This window comes from Notamacropus eugenii, chromosome 4, assembly GCF_028372415.1.
Source record: "Notamacropus eugenii isolate mMacEug1 chromosome 4, mMacEug1.pri_v2, whole genome shotgun sequence".
Lineage (NCBI taxonomy): Eukaryota > Metazoa > Chordata > Mammalia > Diprotodontia > Macropodidae > Notamacropus > Notamacropus eugenii.
In genome coordinates this window covers 151,002,497-151,023,262 of record NC_092875.1, presented here as the reverse complement: position 1 = coordinate 151,023,262, position 20,766 = coordinate 151,002,497, and the positions used below count along the sequence as shown (strand labels likewise).

General features: G+C 38.6%; 1 protein-coding gene across 2 annotated transcripts in view; it reads right to left on the bottom strand.

Annotated features, from left to right (window-relative positions):
- SNX31 (sorting nexin 31) overlaps nt 1–20,766 on the bottom strand; it is an 86,460-nt gene that overhangs the window by 1,592 nt on the left and 64,102 nt on the right. Inside the window, exons 11-13 of one of the 2 annotated variants that reach the window (XM_072603391.1) lie at nt 15,665–15,784; nt 10,451–10,528; nt 2,028–2,087 (exon numbers count right to left, since the gene is read on the bottom strand). In XM_072603391.1, coding sequence (XP_072459492.1) covers nt 2,028–2,087; nt 10,451–10,528; nt 15,665–15,784 — 258 coding nt within the window. The remainder of the gene's footprint in view (nt 1–2,027; nt 2,088–10,450; nt 10,529–15,664; nt 15,785–20,766) is intronic. The other variant, XM_072603390.1, reaches the window with a different exon arrangement.

The following is a 20,766-nucleotide window of genomic DNA, read 5'->3' as shown; positions in this document are numbered from 1 at the left end:
ATGAAAAAGGAGGCACTGCCAGTCCTTCTTCAGCTAGTAAGCTCCCTTTTCATACAACTCAATCTGCTTCATAGGCACACTTGTACGAATACACAAACACATGTACACATATCCCATTTAACCCTCTATAGATGTCTTCAAAGGTTACTGACCAGCATTACACATCATACATTAAAAGGGTCATCTTAGTTTATACAAATCCAATCCCATGGAGCCATGGAGTGCCCCCTCTTTTTCAGTTATCTGAAATCCCAATGAATTATTGTAGGAATATTTATCTCAAAACACATGGAGGCAGGTGTGTTGTATTAGATCTGTTATCCCTCAAGAAACTGTCCCCATCGCCTGTGATTTGGAGCAGGTGTCTCTTGTCCTTTTCTAATCCATGCCCTTCATTTAGATGCTGCCTAAATATGTGTTTGTATATTAGGGGATAAGATGGGGGTCATGGAAGGTAGGGAAGAGGGCCAATTCCCCACTATGGTAATTGTAGAAACACACATCAGAGGAAAACAACCTGAGATTAAAATTTAAAAACCCAGACAAAATAGAGGCCTCCAAATCAATGCAAAGTCAAACTAATGTTATCATCAAAACTGAAATAATAAGAACTCTCTGCGGGGCAGAGGTAAAATATTAATCTAAATGGAGGTAGAGTTTAATCACTTGAAGGGTTCCTCTTGCTCATAAAAATCACAGGGCAAAATACATTATATAGTATAAAAGGGCTTATAGTATAAAAGCTCATCATTCATTCCATTTATTCTAGTGAGCATCTATACACCAAGCAATACATCAGTAATTACTTTGCTGGAATACTGTTTTTTTCTTATTTGTAGAGGAGAGTTTGTGAGAACTTAATAGGGTAATATTGGGGAGGGATAGTATGGGCATGTAGGTTAATTATGAGAACTGCAACGCAGACCAACATGTTCAAAAATGTATTTTACATACCTAAGCAACTGCATTGTGGTGAATTGAATAGAATACTGCTGAGGTTGGAGGCCCCATGGGATGAAATGTACTAGCTCTGAGGTCAGAGGACCTGGGTTCAAATGTTCCCTCTTACATTTAACTACCTAAATGACTTTGGGCAAAATCATTTTTTCAAGGACCCCTCTAGATCTCAGTTTCTTCATCTATAAAATGAAGGAATTGAACTAGAGGTCTCTTCCAACTTTAAATCTAAGATCCAATGATGTGACTCAGAAAGATATTAGTTCAGTTCTCAACTCTTAACAATTAAAATAACTAATTAAAATTAGCTGGGCAGATCATTTAATCACTGCTTCAGACAATTGCCAAGGATTCATTTACTTGTCAAAGACAGGTTGGAATCTGTGTTGGTGGTAGTTGTTCAGTCATTTCAGTTGCATAGAACTCTTCCTGACACCATTTGGGGTTTTCTTGGCAAAGATACTGGAGTGATTTGCCATTTCCTTCTCCAACTCATTTTACAGATGAGGAAACTGAAAACAGAATTAATTGACTTGCCTAGGGTCACAAGACTAGTAAGGGTCTAAGTCTAAATTTGAACTTGTGTCTTTCTGATTCCAAACCCAATGCTCTGTGCACTGCACCACTTAGCTACTCCCGTGCTGGGAGTTCTCTACAATGATAGTAGTCACAAGAGTAATAACATTATACTATAGAATGCAAGCCATTCAGTCAGTCCTTTCAACAAACATTTATATGCTTAAGAATTGTGTAGGTGCTGAATAGAGCCCACAAAAGATTTCAGAGATAGAGTGAGGGGCTAGGTGACTGAAACACCAAATGAATAAAGCTTTTTGAATGGAATGACTAACAACTGGATGTCCTCTTCATTTTCTGCCTGCAGAGTGTGCAATAATAAAATCCCCTCTCTCCACACTGTGGTATATATCTATCCAGGACTGTCTCTAACCAATAGAGAGCTTGTTTTGTGAAAGAGAATTCATGGTGCATATTTGGAGATTGAATGCTATTAAAAAAGGCAGATTAATCCAAATCCTAATGGTTATTGGTTACATAATTTACTCACAGACCTGGCTTTGCTGATGGTAGGATTTCTTACTTTTGCCTTGTTCCAGGGGGACTTCAATCTGCTAAATAGATTAGCAAGATATTAGTCAGTGTCTCTCACAGCAAACTAGCACACAAGTAATTCATTTAATTAATGGACACATTTCCCCTTCCATAGTAATCTAACAATTGTTATAGCCTCCCAGTAGCAGTGGCACCTGAATATGACATGTACTGTTACCCCTAATTTGGAAATTCCTAAAAAGAGGTGGAGCAAGATCCAAGTCCATGTTAGGTTGATTTTGTAAATTCTGCATCCTGTGAGAGAAAGAAAGAAAGAAAGGAAGAAAGGAAGAAAGAAAGCAAGGAAGGAAGGAAGAAAGAAAGAGAGAAAGAAAGAAGGAAGGAAGGGAGGGAGGGAGAAAGGAAGGAAGGAAGGGAGAAAGGAAGGGAGGAAGGAGAGAGAAAGGAAGGAAGGAAGGAAGGAAGGAAGGAAGGAAGGAAGGAAGGAAGGAAGGAAGGAAGGAAGGAAGGAAGGAAGGAAGGAGGGAAGAAAGGAAGGGAGACAAACTTTATGTGAATTGGAATTCCTCTGAATTCTAGAAATCCTAATAAAATCCACTGAGTTCCAATATGTGTTGAATAAAACCAGATAAAGCTGAAGAAATCAATTCAATAAACTTTTTTTTTTTAAAGACCACAGTTACTGGGGTATGAACTCAATATTTGAAAAACAAATTTCTGGGAAAACTGGAAAAATGTCTCATAGAAATTAGGTACAGATCAACATCTCACAATGTATACCATGTTTAACTCCAAATATATACAGGGTTTAGATACAAAATGTGGCATGATAAGTAAATGAGAAAAGCAAGGAAGAAATTACCTTTCCAAACTAAGGAGAGAGGAAGAGTCCATGACCAAACAAGGGATAGGGAGGGTCATAGAAGATAAAATGGACAATTTTCTTTACATAAAATTAAATTTAAAAGTTTTTGTACAAACAAAGATAATGTAGTTAGAATTAGAAGGGAAAGAGGTAACTGGAAAAGCATGTTTAAAGGGAGTTTAAAGATTTCCTATTCAAGATATATAAGAGAATTCCCACCTTCTGGGGAATAGTTAAATAAATTATGGTATGTGGATGTAACGTATTATGACATAAAAATGACCAAATAGGCACTGGGAAGGCCTTTATAAACTGATGCAAAGTAACAGAACTAGGATAATATTATAAAGAAAAACAACTTTGAAAGACTTCCGAATTCTGATCAATGCAATGATAAACCATTATTCCAAAAGACCTGAAGATGAAGGATGCTGCCCACTTCCTGACAGAGAGGTGATACACTTAAAACTCAGAATGAGATTTATTTTTGGAAGTGGTTTGTTTTACTAGACTATGTATGTTGGTCATGAAGCTTTCCTTTTCTGTCTTATTTATTGTTCATTTGGGCAAGGGAGGGAGATGTGGGAGAAAAAGAGAGAATACGTGCTTGCAAAATAAATTATTTTATTAAAAAGTGGTTGTTTTGTGCAAGGCACTGTTCTAGATGCTAATCATTTCCTCTTACTTCTCCACTATGTTCCAGGAAGCTTATTATTGGGAAAGCATCATCAACGGGATCCCGTCAGTGTTATTATTCAACCTCATCATCGCCACCCCCGGTCCCTCTGGAGGGTGGAGAGATGAACTCCAAAAGCCCCACTTAAGTGGGGAGCTCAACTCACAATGTCTCATTTCATACCTGGCTGTTCTATTTTGGGACTTCACTGACTTTCCCATCATGCCTCCTCCTACTCCTGCTTTTCAAATTCCTTTTGTGTAATTGCTTTTCAGCCATTTTCAGTTGCATCTGACTTTTCATGACCCTGTTTGGGGTTTTCTTGGCAAAGATAATGGAGCAGTTTCCTGTTTTCTTCTCCAATTAATTTTACAGATGATGAAACTGAAACAAACAGAGTTAAGTGACTTGTCCAGGGTTAGAATTCTTCTATCCATAGTTTGGAAAGGTAATTTTTTCCTTGCTTTTCTTATGTGCTTATTATGCCACCTTTTATTTCTAACTCATGTATCTATTTGGAGTTTCATCTGGTACATACATTCCATAATAACAGTCCGAGACCAGATATGAACTCCGGTCTTCCTGACTTCAGGCCTGGTATTGAATCCACTGTACTACGTAGCTATGTTACCTTCCCTCGTATAACTACAAGCTCCTTGAGGACAGGTACTGATTTTCTTTTTTCTCACTTGCATCCCCAGCACTTAATACAGTGCATGGCACATAGTAGGGGCTTAATAAATGTTTACTAACTGACTGACTTACTGACTGACTAGGTAGGGTTCATTTCCTGGAGTGAGGACAATGAAAAAACCAATATAGATTTTCTTTATTTAATGATCTAATTCAAAGTAGATTCCAATCTTTGTTCTTTTTTTCTAGATACAAATAAATCTTATGACCATATAGTCACAAGCAATAGTATCAATCCATAAGTTACTTTAAACTCCATGAAACTACTTGGTCCCTCCAGCTCTGGTGTGTGATGAATGAGTTCCATTAGAGTAAGTAAAAGGTTTAATTTGGAAGAAAGAATAGAGGTCGTGGGAAATAGAAATAGCAATAATGACAGATGCACATCTACTGAGTCATCTGCTCTGCCCCTGCCAGACCTCTCATGCTATCCAGGTACCATAGGCAGAGCTTCAGTCCGATGCAGAAAGAGTCCATAAAATAACAGACCTTGAACTTTGCCTTATCTTTCCTAGGTTGGAGAAACTAAATGGAGGGCTTTAGAAAATGAAGACTTCCATAGGTTAAATGTTTATAGCTAGGATAAAACAAAGCAATCACTAATGTATGTGCATGTATATATAAGAAATGACATCTATACGCACATACACATATCATATATGTGTATTGTAGAATTTGAAGGCTTACAAAGTACTCTACTTTATACATTATCTCATTTGAGCCTCATATCTACCCCATGAGTAGCTGGCTCTGAATATTATCATCCCCATTTTACAGAATAGAAAATAGAGTTAGAGCAGTTAAGTTACTTAATCATGGTCACACAGTTAAGTAAGATTTGAACCATTTACTATGCCAAGATGCCCGAACACACACACACACACACACACACACACACACACACACACACACACACACACACACACACACCCCTCCCTAGGACTAGAGAATTAAAATCTGGAGGAACTTTAAGTCATCTATTCCAACGGTCTCCTTTTACAAATGAGGAAAGTGAGGCCCAGTGCCATGCCCAAGATCACATTGGTAATAAGTAGCAGAGCTCGACTCAGAACCCAGGTCTTCTGATTTCCAAATATGGTGCTCTAAAACTGAACCACCAATAGTGCCTACCATACCCTACATATGCCAAACCAGACAGTAATTTATTTCAGCTCAATAAACATTGATTAAGCTCATACTGTGTGCCAGGCATTTTTCCAGCTGGACAATATAGAAGTAGGTGACTATTCACTTAATCACAACACTCTACAAGTCCTTTCCTTTCTCATGTAAATATAAGGAATGCAGTAACACCATTGGCTCTTGTAGCTAGAGTACTAAAAGAAATAAATTAAACATGTCATTAACATTCTATTCTGTTTATGATGCTCTTTAGCGATTTAGTATAGGAGCATTTCCGGCATTAATCTGGAGCCTATAGTCATCTAGAGATGAAAGTACTTTTCTTTTTAATGGGCCCACTTCAGTTAATGGCATGAAAAAAATGTTTGGAACCTAAGTGCTCCAATCCTTCTTGAGAGGTTGTATTTTATTATTCTTTTAAAATAAGCTTCCTTTACCCTTTTGTTAGTTTAACTGGCTCCTTTTAGCAAAGCTACCATACTACTTCTGACCTTTCATACATCAAGCTTCCCATCTTTTATGCCCTAAATCCATGAACTTCAATTGTTTTCCTCAAGGAAGAGGAATATTCAAGGTAAGAGAAAAAGGACCAATCAAAGAGCAATTTCAGTCAGGAACACAGTGGACAATTCCACTTAAAAAAAAAATCAGTGCTAAGTTAAAGGTGTGCATTATAGGTAATGTAGTATATTTAAGAAAAATTAGTTCAAAGTTCTGCACATCTGGTCACAACTGCTAACCAGACATGGGTCATCTTAATCTGTCTTAATTAGGAAATTTAAAAAAAATTAAACTACATGTTTATTCAGAATATTAAGAGTACCAGAATGATTCCAAAGTAATTAAAATAAGAAATTTTATTAAACCGATTTATTCTTAGCTGAGTATCATCTCTTACACTAAGAGTTAATATACTTTTTAGAAGAGATATGTGCCAGGAAATTGAAGTTTAATTTTACATTAATAGAACAGCTTTTATCATACAGGTTTCATCCAGTCAGTAACTTTTTGATTCAGCACAAAGATTACATCAAGTGGCTATGAATGCCCATGGGGTGGGGTCTTCCATGAGATAGGACCCCTGACTCACTTCTATTTGGAGCCTAAAAGTCTCAGGCCCTTCCTATAGTATTTTCCAGGGTACATTTTTATTTTTTTGATGATAATTGGGGTTAAATGACTTGCCCAAGGTCATACAGCTAACAAATATCTGAGGCCAAATTTGAACTTGGGGTCTCCTGACTCTATCCACTGTGCCAAACAGCTGCGCCCCCGAGGTCCTTATGATCTAAAACCTTTCTAGAGATGCATAGTGCCTGGGATTTCATAAACAATAAATGTTTCTTTTTCTTTATTTCTTCTCTTCCTTCCATCCATCTATCCATCCATCTATCTATCTAGTGTAGTAGTTAGAGCACTGGGCCTGGAATTATGAACACCTGAATTCAAATCCAACCTATCTCTGTAATTTTGGGAAAGTCACTTAGCCTTTTCTTGTCTCAGTTTCAAATGTAAAATGGGGGTAACAGCCCTTATCTTCCAGGGTTTTTGTGAGGATCAAATGAGATAACATTTGCAAAGCACTGGGCATAATATTTGGCCTGTAGTAGGAGCTATAGAAATGCTAGCTAGCCATTATCATCAGCAGCATTATTGTCTATCATCTATCACCTATCTTCAAGTGAGCTTTTTGAAGAAATGTATATTGATCCTCACAGAAACCTTCTCTGGAGAGTCTAAGGAGCAAATTTACCTTTCTGAAAGATCTATCCTAAAGCCTTCTGGGAGATATGTGCCCTTTATACCTACAAGCCACATCAAAAAAAAAACCAAACAAACCCTACCTAAGTTTTAGATAGATTGAATAGCGTAGAATTTGAAGGGCAGCTAGGTGGCACAGCAGATAGAACGTGGGACCTGAAGTCAGAAGAGTCTGAGTTCAAGTCTAGCCTCTCAGGTACTTATTAGCTGTATGACCCTGGGCAAGTCACTTAACCTTGTTTACCTCAGTTTCCTCATCTGTAAAATGAGCAGGAGAAGGATATAGTAAACCACTTTCCTGAGAGAACCCCAAATGGGGGTCAGAAAGTCAGACAGAACTAATCAACTAAACAACAAGGTTGGAGAGCTTAAATACTTCTCAGCAAATTAAGTGTGACTACTTTTCTCTTAAGAAAATGTATAGAAGATGGCGGAGTAACAGCACACACTTTCTAGAGCACTGCTCCCGAGCCCAGATAAATACCTGTAAAAAATGACTCTAAACAAATTCTGGAGCTGCAGAATGATGGAGTGAAGCAAATCTCTAGCCCAAGACAGCCTGGAATGTCACCAGGAAGTGTCTATCGAGCCATGCTGGGGCAGGGCACAGTCCAATGTGGGACATGCAGGCTTAGACAGGACCTGAGCAGGCCTTGGGGAGACTGAGTCTCTCTCACCAGTGGCAGTTTCCAGACTTCAGGACCCCAAAATAAATTGGAGAACAAATTGGAAGGTGAGTGGAAAAAGCCTATGGTTCCAGTATGAAAGCATGGAGTGATTGGGTCCCAGCCCCAGGGAGGCAGAGAGGGGAGGGGGTAGAGGAACCCCCAGCAGCCACCAGGAGCAGCAGGGGCAGCTGCAGTCACTGTTTCTGGAGCTCTAGAGCCACAGATTGTGGGGAGATCGAGCAGCTGACAGCACATCCCTCATCCCCACTCGAAGCAGAGAAATACCTTGACAACAAGCTCAAAAGTCAAGTAAATGCCTGGGGAAATGACCAAAAACCAGAAAAAGAATCAGACTATAGAATCTTACTTTGGTGACAAGGAAGACCAAAGCATGCAAACAAAAGAAAACAAAGTCAAAGCTCCTTCATCAAAAGCCTCCAAGTAAAATATGAATTGGTCTCAGGCCATGGAAGAGCTCAAAAAGGATTTTGAAACTCAAGTAAAAGAAGTAGAGCAAAAACTGGGAAGAGAAATGAGAGTGATGCAAGAAAATCATGAAAAATGAGTCAACTACTTGCTAAAGGAGACCCAAAAAAATGCTGAAGAAAATAACACTATAAAAAAATAGACTAACCCAAATGGCAAAAGAAATCCAAAAAGTCAATGAGGAAAAGAATGCCCTAAAAAGCAGAATTGGCCAAATGGAAAAGGAGATCCAAAAGCTCACTGAAGAAAATAATTCCTTAAAGATTAGAATGGTGCAGATGAAAGCTAATGACTTCATGAAAAATCAAGAAATTATAAAACAAAACCAAAGGAATGAAAAATAGCAGACAATGTGAAATATCTCATTGGAGAAACAACTGACCTGAAAAATAGATCCAGGAGAAGCAATTTAAAAATTATGGGACTACCTGAAAGCCATGATCAAAAAAAGAGTCTGGACATCATCTTTCATGAAATTATCAAGGAAAACTGAACTGATATTTGAGAACCAGAGGGTAAAATAAATATTGAAAGAATCCACCAATCACCTCCTGAAAGAGGTCTCAAAAGGAAAACTCCTAGGAATATTGTAACCAAGTTCCAGAGTTCCCAGGTCCAGAAGAAAATATTGTAAGCAGCCAGAAAGAAACAATTCAAGTATTGTGGAAATACAATCAGGATAACACAAGATCTATTAGCTTCTACATTAAGGGATTGGATGATATTCCAGAAGTCAAAGGAACTAGGATTAAAACTAAGAATCACCTACCCAGAAAAACTGAGTATAATACTTCAGGGGAAAAAAATGGTCATTCAGTGAAATAGAGGACTTTCAAGCATTCTTGATGAAAAGATCAGAGATGAATAGAAAATCTGACTTTCAAACACAAGAATCAAGAGAAGCATGAAAAGGTTAACAGGAAAGAGAAATCATAAGGGACTTACTAAAGTTGAACAGTTTACATTCTTATATGGAAAGATCATATTTGTAACTCTTGAAACTTTTCTCAGTATTTGGGTAGTTGGAGGGATTATACACATATACAGAGGGCACAGGATGAGTTGAATAGGAAGAAATGATATCTAAAAAATAAAATTAAGGGGTTAGAGAAGACTATTTTGGGAGGAGAAATGGAGAAATGGAATGGGGCAAACTATCTCTCGTAAAAGAGGTAAGAAAGAGCTTTTTCAATGGAGGGGCAAAGGGGGTGGCGAGAGGCAAAAAGATGAAGCTTACTCTCATCACATTTGGCTTAAGGAGGGAACAACATACACACTCAATTTGGTATGAAAATCTATCTTACACTACAGGAAAGTAAGGGAGAAGGGGATAAGTGAGGTGGGGGGATGATAGAATGGAGGGCAAATGAGAGAAGGGAGTAATTAGAAGTAAATGCTTTAGGGGAGGGACAAGGTCAAAAGAGAGAATAGAATAAATGGGAAGCAGGAAAGGATGGAGGGAAATATGGTTAGTCTTTCACAACATGACTATAATGGAAATCTTTTGCAAAACTACACATGTACAGCCTATATTGAATTGCTTGCCTTCACAGTGGGGACGTGTGGGGAGGAAGGAAGGGAGAGAAGTTGGAACTCAAGGTTTTAGGAACAAATGCTGAGAGTTGTTTTTACATGCAACTGGGAAATAAGAAATACTGGTAATGGGGTGTAGAAATCTATCTTGCTCTACAAGAAAATAGAGGAGATGGGGATAAGGGAAGGGAGGGATGTGATAGAAGGGAGGACAGATTGGAAGAAGGGGTAATCAGAATGCATGGTGTTTTGGGGTGGGGAGAGGGGAGAGATGGGGAGAAAATGTAGAACTCAAAATCTTGTGGAAATGAATGCTGAAAACTAAAAATAAATAAATAACTTTTTTTAAAAAAGAAAATGCATAGTTTGAATCTTAAAGACAGTTTGGTTTTTGGTTTTTAAACTTTTTATCATTCTGTCAGAATACCCAACAAGCTCCAAGGAGAGAGGGGAAAGGTCTCATCCGTATATGGCCTATGTACCTTGAGCCTTTCCCACTTTTCTGAATTCCTAGATTCCTTGGTCCGTGAACTCTAGTATGGCCTGGCACTACCATTTACAATTGAAAATAAAAATACACAGAGGAGAAATACTTACCATTTCTGGGTTTTCTGCAGCTAGCTTCATCAATTTCTCCGATATCATCTTCTTCAGGCAGCTACTCAGCAAAAAAGCCTACAAAAGCCCATAAATAAAATCTTTCTCTCAGTAAAATACTAAGCCATGAATTTTCTCCCTTTCTCTGAACCACAATACAGATGTTGTCTCAATCTGAATATTATTTTTCCCAGAAGAGATTTTTCTTTCTTAAAATTTCCAGAAATTTTTGATTTAACAGCACACACCAAAGTTTGCTTAACTACAAACACATACATGCAGTCAAAAATCCAACAACAGATCGAAAAGACAGCCAGTCTTACATAGCTGAGCCCCTTCTTAAATTCCTCCAACTGCCCTGCCATCTGACTAAGAATGTTTCTTATTTTTGAAGCTATAGCAATGTTGATGAGTGTGCCGTGAGAGCTGCCAACCATGTTACATGAGCCACAAACAAAGAATGCCACGTCTTGTCCAGTTTACCATTGTAATTAAATCAAACTTCCCTTGAAGTTTTAATCTGGAACCTACTTAACAATACACATAATACCTATCATATTACATCATAATTAGGTATTCTTGATAAGTTGGCACACTTCAGATTAATATGCTGGTATTCCTTTCACCCAACTAAAATTAATTTTCAATTTTTGTTTTCTTCTTTTGTTAGTTCTTCAGTGGCTATACATGGTATCAGTGTCCATAATTTTCCCTCATGCCATACCACCACCACAGAACAAAACCTTATGCAAATTACCTTACCTTTGAGCCCCAATTTCTTCTCTTTATATAATATGAAAGGTTTAGATTAAATGGCCTCTAAGGTTCCTTCTAGGGCTAACATTTTATGCTGCTACCAAGACAAAGCCTTCTCTCACCACCTACACACAGTGTGTGGGACTCTCATTTATTCCTTCCATAAATCCTCTATAAGGAATCCATTCACTATCTTGGGGTCTTTCCTCAAGATGTGACTTTACATAGGTACCAATGGAGCACATGGGCTCCTTCATTTTTCCCAGATACATGAGGACCATGTAGCCAGGCCATAGGTGAGCAAATGCTCTGGGTCTTATTCTAAAACACCTGGGTTTCCTCATTCTGCCTACTCACTCCCATCACCCCAGTCCTCTTCAATATCACTCCAATGTCCCTGTTCTCATACACAATGTGTACAGGCACACTCTGCTGTTTTGCTCAAGGCAACTCCTTATCATTATGGACTCTTTCCCAGTGACAGAGAGAGAAAAAAGGAAAATTGTAGAGACACAGGAAAACAGTTTTTGGATCCTCCAAATCTTTCGATTTTAGGGGATAAAGAAGGGAGGAAAGTGGAAGAGTTCAAGTGGTCTATCATCCTTTTTAACAATCCTACCTGCCTTCCCCTTCCAATGCGGCTACCTCTTTGACCCTAAAATAACTTTGTCATCAGGGCTAGACTGCACAGACAAGGAAAAGGCTTCCATTATCCCCAAAGCATTTCCACGACTTGCTCATGATTGCCCAAAATGCATAAACTAAAAGATAGAGACTTGAAAAAACTCATTTTCAGTTTTACAAATAAATCATCTGTCCTTACATCTTTGCAGGTATCGAGGTTGAACTGCCAACACATCAATCATTTTTCACTTTTCAAATATCACCCTTGAGTTTCACAAGAATATAATACATGAAAACAGTTTCTATCACCCCACTTCCCCCAACCCCCAACACTTTGCATTTAACCTAAGATTTGGATCCACACCAGGAGAAGAGATGAAGTGCTCAAAAGACACAAGATTCTATCATAACATTAATCTTAACTACATTCAGTTCCTAACTCCATGGGGTAAGTCATTACAAATGCCTACAGGAGGAAAATATTAAAACAAGATTTCTTTCCAGTGACTGAAGAAAGATTTAGATCTCAACTCTTCATTTGTATTGACGCTACATATGCCTATGTTTCTGTTACTCCCCAGGGTAGACAAATATAATGGGAAAAGTACTTGAACTAGGAATCAGAATGCCTGGATCTGAGCCCCAGCTCCATTACTAACTCATTCTGTGACCTTGAGCAAATCTCTTCTCCTTTCTAAGTCTTCCCTGAGAGTGTGTTATCTTTTAGGTAAACATACACTTGCCAAAAAGACTATTTTATGGAGGACTCACACAGGGCAACTGTTCACATGGTGGTCTGAAGAAGTGATACAAACATACTCTCAAGAACTTTGGATTTGACTGTGCGACATGGGAGACACTGGCACAGGACCACTCAGCATGGTGTGCCCACATCAGAGAAGGTGCTGTGCTCTATAAGCAAAGCTGAATTGAAACAGCTCAAAGGAAATGTAGGATGCACAAATTTAGAGTATCCACTCCAAATGTTCATAGGGACTATCTGTGCCTGACCTATGGTACAGCATTCTGATCAGCCATAGTTGGACACACTGAAATTTGACTCTGGTAGAGTGATGTCATTTTGGTCCTCTTTGAGAACAAAGGACAACAACCTTTTAGGTAAACTCCATTTACTTGTTGTTTTGGGTTGTTGTTTTTTAATACTTTCTATTTTTATCTACCATTTTGTACTTTTTGAAGGATTTCTGCCTTCCCTCATTTAAATCCAACTCACTTGTATGTCATGGCATCACCTACCTGAAGTCTAGAATGAAGGACAAACAGCAACAAACTTATATAAGGTTTCTCATCTGTAAAATGATTGGGCTGGTCTAGATGATCTCAAAGGTAGAGTCAAGTCAACAAGCACTTATTAAGTGCCTCTGTTCATCAGGTATTGTGTTAATCACTGGGAATACAAAGAAAGGCAGAACAATCCTTGTCCTCAAGTAGCTCAGAGGATCATGGGAGTCCTTCCAGTTCTCTGAAGCTATAGATTTTTGAGTGTATGTGAGTAGCCTAACCACCTCAAAGGAAATCTGACCAGATTTAAAATCCTTTAAGGAAAAATGTTTGGAATAATCTTCTTTGTTAGCCTAAATTCATTTGCCAGTGGATTAAAAGATCATAATAAAATGTAACTACTGTTGTAGCTTCTAGGGAAGGGGTTCCATTACAAAGTCCCTCTTTATCTCTCCCCAAGGTACTTCAAATCTGGACACTGTAGATCCTCATATATGTTCTTCGAGAGCATTTCAACTTTTAGATATACCCCATTTATTTTTTTTTAACTTTCCATTTTTGCCTAGGGTTTTACGTCTTTTAAAGGATTTATGCATATATTTTCTCACTCCCATGACCAGTGCTAGCAATGGAAAGAAGCAGAGTTTGGGGTCCCATGGGAGGCAAAGACATTCCTCCTGGCTGAGGTATGAAAACCAGGGGCACAAGCCAAGTGGAAAACAATCCAAAGATTTGTTTAATGTTCTATTTCAAGGGCTTTCGAAAACATATAGGTTTGGTGTTAGCTCCATCAGATTCACCATTTTTAGAAAAAAATTTATTCAAGGTTCAGTTTAAAATAAATATTTCAGTTTGGCCTGATTGTAAAATCTTAGAAATAGATGAGACTTCGAAGGTTATCTGGCCCAAGTGCCATCTGAAGCATTAACACCCTCCTACAACATTCCAGACAAATGCTCACCCAGTCTGGGCTGGAAGACCTCCAATGACAGGGAATTAACTACCTCCAAGAAAGTCCATTCCACAAATGTTTATTGGATGAGTGAATGAATTTTTGGATAGCATAATTATTAGGAAATTTTCCCCTCTATCCACCTCGCTGTTACTTCCACTCCATTGCTGCTAGTTTCATCCCCTGGGGCCAAGGGAAACAAGCAGTATAATCCTTCTTCCACATGACAGCCTTTCAAAAATTTGGAAACTCCCTTGAAGTTTTGCTAACGAGGGCAGTATATTCAGGGCTTTGTTCATGTTTTATTTCACATCTCTCCCAAAAGAATAACCTTCTGCCCCTTGAAAAAAGCTCAAGAAAAGGTGAAGATTCAGAATTAGGTATAAATACTGGGATAGGGTCTAGAGTTTCCTTTTCCCCCTCCTTAAGTTATTTTTTCCCCCTGAAAAGTGACAGAGCTGCTCCCAGGGTCTTGAGTGGCTTACTGGGCTTTGACTAAAACTATACCTCCTTTGAGGGAACATACTGGTGATCTCTGGGCCATACTGACATAGCTTCCTGGTCACCTGAGGGCACTGAAAGGAGTCAGATCCTTTCATACTTGGCAGATGTTCGAGCATCTTGAGAGTTACCACACCCTGGTCTGCTGTCCATTTGAATTTCCATATAGAGGCAAGGGGGCCATGTCTACCCAAACTGAGTACTTTAATGTCCTATTGAATATTTTTTCTAGGCTATGACTAAGGAAGCATCCTTTTATTAACTGCTGAATGACCTATAAGAGTCTCATTTCCTTCCAACATCAAATCTACAATAATGAGAAGGACCTGAAACGGACCCATCCATCACAAGTAACCTGTGAACACCTACATTCTTCAAGCCTTGGCCAAAATAGTTTATAGTCCTAATTAAACCTTCTACAAGGTCCTGCTTCATTCTATCTGAACTTTACCCCTGATAATTCATCTAAGATTTCAGTGGCTTATAGGGAAACAACACTGATTCTATCACTTAAATTTTAAGTGAATTCATTCCCTGGCTTCTAAGGAATTAAAAAGCTCTAGAAATCACAACCATGGTCCTGCTACCAGGTCAAACAGAAAGACAAGGGTCTTCACCTTCTCATTATGGTGCTCTTCACAAACTGAAAGTCATTCTTGCTTTGGATCCTAGCTCTATGACACTGGACAATTGACTTGATCTCTCTGTGCCTCAATATCTTAACTTGCAATGTGGGGATAATGAAACTTATAGGTACACACATCTGGAAAGGATCTCAGAGGTCACCTAATCCAACCCTCTTGTTTTATAGCTGAGGAACCTGAGATCCAGACAAATGAAGTGACTTGCCCCAAGGTCAAACAGGTATTAATAAGTTGAGCTATGATTTGAACTCAGCTTCTCTGACTCCAAATTCATGACCCTTTCCACTGTGTCTACCAACAATTATTTCTACCAACATTATCTTATCCAATCTGCCTCCCCAACAATTCTTTAAGGTTGGCAGTGTCTGTAGAGCTCTTTGTAAAAGTTTAAGGCATCAAGTTTAAGGTATTAATTTTTATTTTTTGGTACACCCTTGTGAAGCAAGTAACATTCCAGTCAGTGACTTTCATCCTATTCTTCTATTGTATCCTCACCTGTTTGCTGTAAACAGTGAACCACTGCCAACTGTTGTTGCCTTCACTATACTGAAACCTGAGTTCCAGGCTCTGGTTGAGGGTTTGCTGGGGACCATCTTCTTCCTCCAGTAAAGATCCCTAAGGAAAACAAAAGTTGATATTATTCACCACATGGCTTACAGAATTGCTTTTTCAAACATTAGCCCTGTATTCAGACAAGGCTTCCTCAAGAAGAAAGCACACAATGTTGGTAACTAGAAGGGTACTGAGAGATTTCTTAGATAACCCAAGGTAGAGGCTTTACTAATCCCAAAAACAATAGGGGGTATATTGTTTGCTTTGAGGGAGAGTAGAAGGATGCTTGGGCAGCTAGGTGGTACAGTAGATAGAGCACTGAGTTTAGAATTAGGAAGATGCATCTACTAGCTGTGTGACCCTGGGTAAGTCACTTAACCCTGTTGACCTCAGTTTCCTCATTGGTCAAATGAGCTGGAGAAGGAAATGACAAACCACTTCAGTATCTTTGTCAAGAAAGCCCCAAATGGGGTCATGAAGAGTTGGACCACAACAATAACAGCCAGGATGCCTGCCAGATCTCCAGTGGCTAGGGCACTGTCCAGAGGGTACCTGGAGCAGATTTTAGTCTTGTAGTCAGGAAACTTTTCATTGCTCAGTAAGTTGGTCCCTTCCTACTTTTCTTCCTATATGTTATTCCTCATGTGGTCTTTGATCCAGTGAAGCTGGCCTCTATAATGTTTCTCAAACAAGACACTCCATCTCCCACTGTTGCTTATTGTCACTGGCTGTTCCCTATGCCTAGAATTCTCTCCCTCCTCATCTCCATCCTCCTGGCTTTCCTGACTTGCTTCAGGTTCCAGCTAAAATCCTATCTTCTATGAGAAGCCTTTTCCAGTTCTGCTTAATGCTCATGACTTCTTTCTATTACCTCCAAATTATCCTGTATATGCCCTGTTTGTACATATTTGTTTCCATGTTGTCTGTCTATTAGACTGTCACCTCCTTTTATATCCCCCATGGTTAGCACAGTGCCTGGCACATAGTAGGCACTTAGTAAATGCCTGTTGACTAATTAAATAAATGACTGGCAGTGGGAAAATAATAATGATGACTTCCAGTTCCGGGAACCAAGATGGCAGAGTGATTGGTAATTGCTGTCTCCCTCCTCTTGTTTACCTTGAAGAACCCAGAGAATATCTCCCCAGAAAAACCTTGGAACAGTGGGAGCAGAAGAAGGGGTAAACAGTCTCTAAGCCTGTGAGGCTAGAAAAATGGTAAGGAGGGGTCCTCTTGCTGTGGCTGAAGGGGATCAGTGCAGGACCAGAGCTGTCCCAGACAGCCCCACTTCAGCAAACCAGGAGAAGATCCTGGGCCCCAGGGGGGTGAAGCCTGCAATCACCAACACCAGCACACCAGGCATGCCTCAGCACCCCAGGGGAATCAGGAAGACATTACCACAAACGGGATCACAAACCCCTGAGCTTGCCTATGCTCTAACTCAGCAGAGGAGACCTCCTATGGCCAGACTACCCCTCCCCCACACTTAATGCAGCTACCTCCAGGGTAACTCTGAGGAAACGCAAAAAGACCTCATCTGGCCTCTACTTTCCAACACCAGTCAGCTCAGCACCAAGTAAGCTACAGCATTTTAGCTTCTAGCTGAAAGAACCAGAAGCCACAACACGCAAAGCCTCAAGTTTTAGGCCCAAGAACTGTGGGGCAGAGCCCCCTGTGGCCCAGACAGAGATCTACTTTAAAAGCCAGGCAAAGGGTAATTATCATGAGTAAGAAGCAAAGCAGAAAAGGAAAGACCATAGAATCTTTCTATTAGGACAAGGACCAAAACACAAATAACAAAGAGGTCAGCATTGAGACTATACTCTCATCTGAAACTTCACAAGGGAATATGAACTGCTCTAAAGTACAAAGAGTCTTCCTGGAAGAGCTCAGGAAGGATTTTAAAAGCCAGATTAGAGAAATAGAAGAAAAACTGACCAATGACTTTAAAAAGATAAGAAAATAAATCACAAAATAATTAAAAGGACAATTAGACAAATGGAAAAGGAAATACAAAACCTAACTGCAGAAAATAACTCCTTAAAAGGAACAATTGGAGAGATGGAAAAGGAGATGCAAAAGTTAATTGAAGAAAACAATTTGATAAAAATTAGAATCAGGGAAACAGAAGCTAATGACTCTATAAGGCATCAAGAATCAGTCAAACAGAATCTAAAGAATGAAAAGATAGAAGAAAATGTAAAGTATCTAATTGGAAAAACAACTGACCTGGAAAATAGATCCAGGAGACAAAATCTAAGGATTATTGGTCTACCAGAAAGCCATGATGAAAAAAAGAGTCTGGACAATATCATCCAAGAAATCATCAAGGAAAATTGCCCAGAAGTCCTAGATCCAGAGGACAAAATAGTCATTGAAAGAATCCACCATTCACCTCCTGAAAGGGATCCCAAACTAAAAACACCAAGGAATATTGTTGCCAAATTCCAGAACTATCAAGTGAAGGAGAAAATACTGCAGGCAGTCAGAAAGAAACAATTCAAATATTGAGGAGCTACAGTCAGGTTCACATAGGACCTTGCAGCTTCTACATTAAAAGATCAAAGGAACTGGAATAAGATATTCCATAAGGCAAAGAAGCTGGGACTACAAGCAAGGATCATTACCCAGAAAAGTTCAACATAACATCTCAGGCAAGGAGATGGACATTCAGTGAAATAAGGGATTTCCAGACCTGCTTGATAAAAAGGCCAGAACTCAATAGAAAATTTCATTTTCAAACACAGGTCTCAAGGGAGGCATAAAAAGGTAAACAAGGGAAAAGAAAACTTGTGACTCAATTTGGGCAAACTGTTTACCTTCCTATAAGGGAAGATGACACTCATTAATCTTCAGAACTGTATATCTATTATGAAATATAAAAGGGATATACAGAGATAGGGAGAACAGATATAAAGTAAATTACATGATGATAAAAATGTGATTTAAGCATGTGAAGGGATTCTAACAGGAGATGTGAAAAGGAGGTAGTAGAAAATGGTAAATTATATAACAGGTAGAAGTACAAAATTATATTACAGTAGAGGGAAAGAGGGGAGGAAGTTGAGCATAGTTTGAGAGGTACTCTCATCTGATTTGGTTCAAGGAGGGAACAACAACCTTAATTAAGTATATAAATTTAACTAGCTCTATAGGCAGTAGGAGGGGTAGGGGGAAAGAAAGGGGAAAGGAAGCTAAAAGGGAGAGAAGAAATAGTAAGGGTAAAGGGCAGTTAAAGGGAGGGGGGATGAAAGAAGGAAGGGAAGACTACAGGAGGTGGTAGTAAAAAATTAAAACTGTATTGTGGAGGGAAAGGGAGAAGGGAGAACTAAATGGTGGGAAAGAGGTTGGAGGGAAGGACACAGATAGTAATCATAATTGTGAATGTGAATGGGATGAATTCTCCCATAAAACAGAGACAGATAGCAGAATGGATTAAAAGCCATAATCCAACAATATGTTGTTTACAAGAAACACATTATAAACAGAGGGATACACACAGGGTAAAGGTGAAAGGTAGGAGCAGAATATATCGTGCTTCAGTTGATGTAAGAAAAGCAGGGGTAGCAATCCTAATCCCAGACAAAGCAAAAGCAGAAACAGATCTAATCAAAAGAGATAAGGAAGAAAACTATATCCTGCTAAAAGGCACCATAGAAAATGAAGCAATATCATTACTAAACATATATGCTCCAAGTGATATAGCATCCAAATTCTCAGAGGAGAAGTTAAGAAAGTTACAGGAAGAAATAGTCAGCAAAACTATAATAGTGGGGGACCTCAACCTCCCACTCTCAGAACTTGATAAATATAGCCTGAAAATTAACAAGAAAGAAGTTAATGAGGTGAATAAAACTCTGAATAAGGTAGATAAGATAGATCTCTGGAGAAAACTGAATGGGAACAGAAAGGAATATACCTTTTCCTCAGCAGTACATGGCACATATACAAAAATTGACCATGTACTAGGGCATAAAAACCTCACAATTCGGTGCAGAAAGGCAGAGATAATCAATGCATCCTTCTCAGAGCATAATTCAGTAAAAATTATAAGTAATCAAAGGCCATGAAAATATAAACCAAAAATTAATTGGAAACTAAATAACCTAATCCTAACCAATGAATGGGTTAAACAACAAATCATAGAAACAATCAACAACTTCATTCAAGAGAATGACAATTAGGAGACAACCTACCAAATCTAATGGGATACTCGAAAAGCAGTTCTTAGGGGAAGCTTTATATCTGTGAATACCTACATGAATAAAATAGAGAAAGAGGAGATAAAGGAATTGGGCACACAGCTGAAAAAGCTAGAAAAAGAATAAATTGAAAACCCCCTAGTAAATACCAAATTAGAAATACTGAAAAACCAAAGGAGAGATTAATAAAAGTGAAATTAAGAAAACTATCAAACTACTAAATAAAACTAAGAGTTGGTTTTATGAAAAAACAATTAAAATTGATAAACCTTTGGTCAATTTGATTGTGTTCATCCTTCATTGTCAAAGAAGACCATGACATCATCTCAAATTATATCATAAAGCAGCAATTATCAAAACCACTTGGTACTGGCTGAGAAACAGAAGGGTAGACCAATGGAATAGGTTAGGTACTCAAGACACAGCAGTCAATGAATATAGCAATCTACTGTTTGATAAACCCAAGGACCCCACATTCTGGGATAAGAACTCAGTGTTTGATAAAAATTGCTAAGAAAACTGGATAACAGTGTGGTGGAAACTGGGCATAGACCAATGCCTGACACCATACACAAGAATAAAGTCCAAATGGATACATGATCTAAGTATAAAGATTGATACTATAAACAAATTAGGGGAGCAAGGAATACTATATTTATCAGATTTATGAAGAATGGATGAATTTATGACCAAACAAGAAATAGAGAACATTATGAAGCACGAAATGGATAATTTTTATTACATTAAATTGAAAAGCTTTTGCATAACCAAACCAATGCAATCAAGATTTGGAGGGAAGCAGAAAACTGGGAAAGAAGTTTTTCAACTAGTGTCTGTGATAAA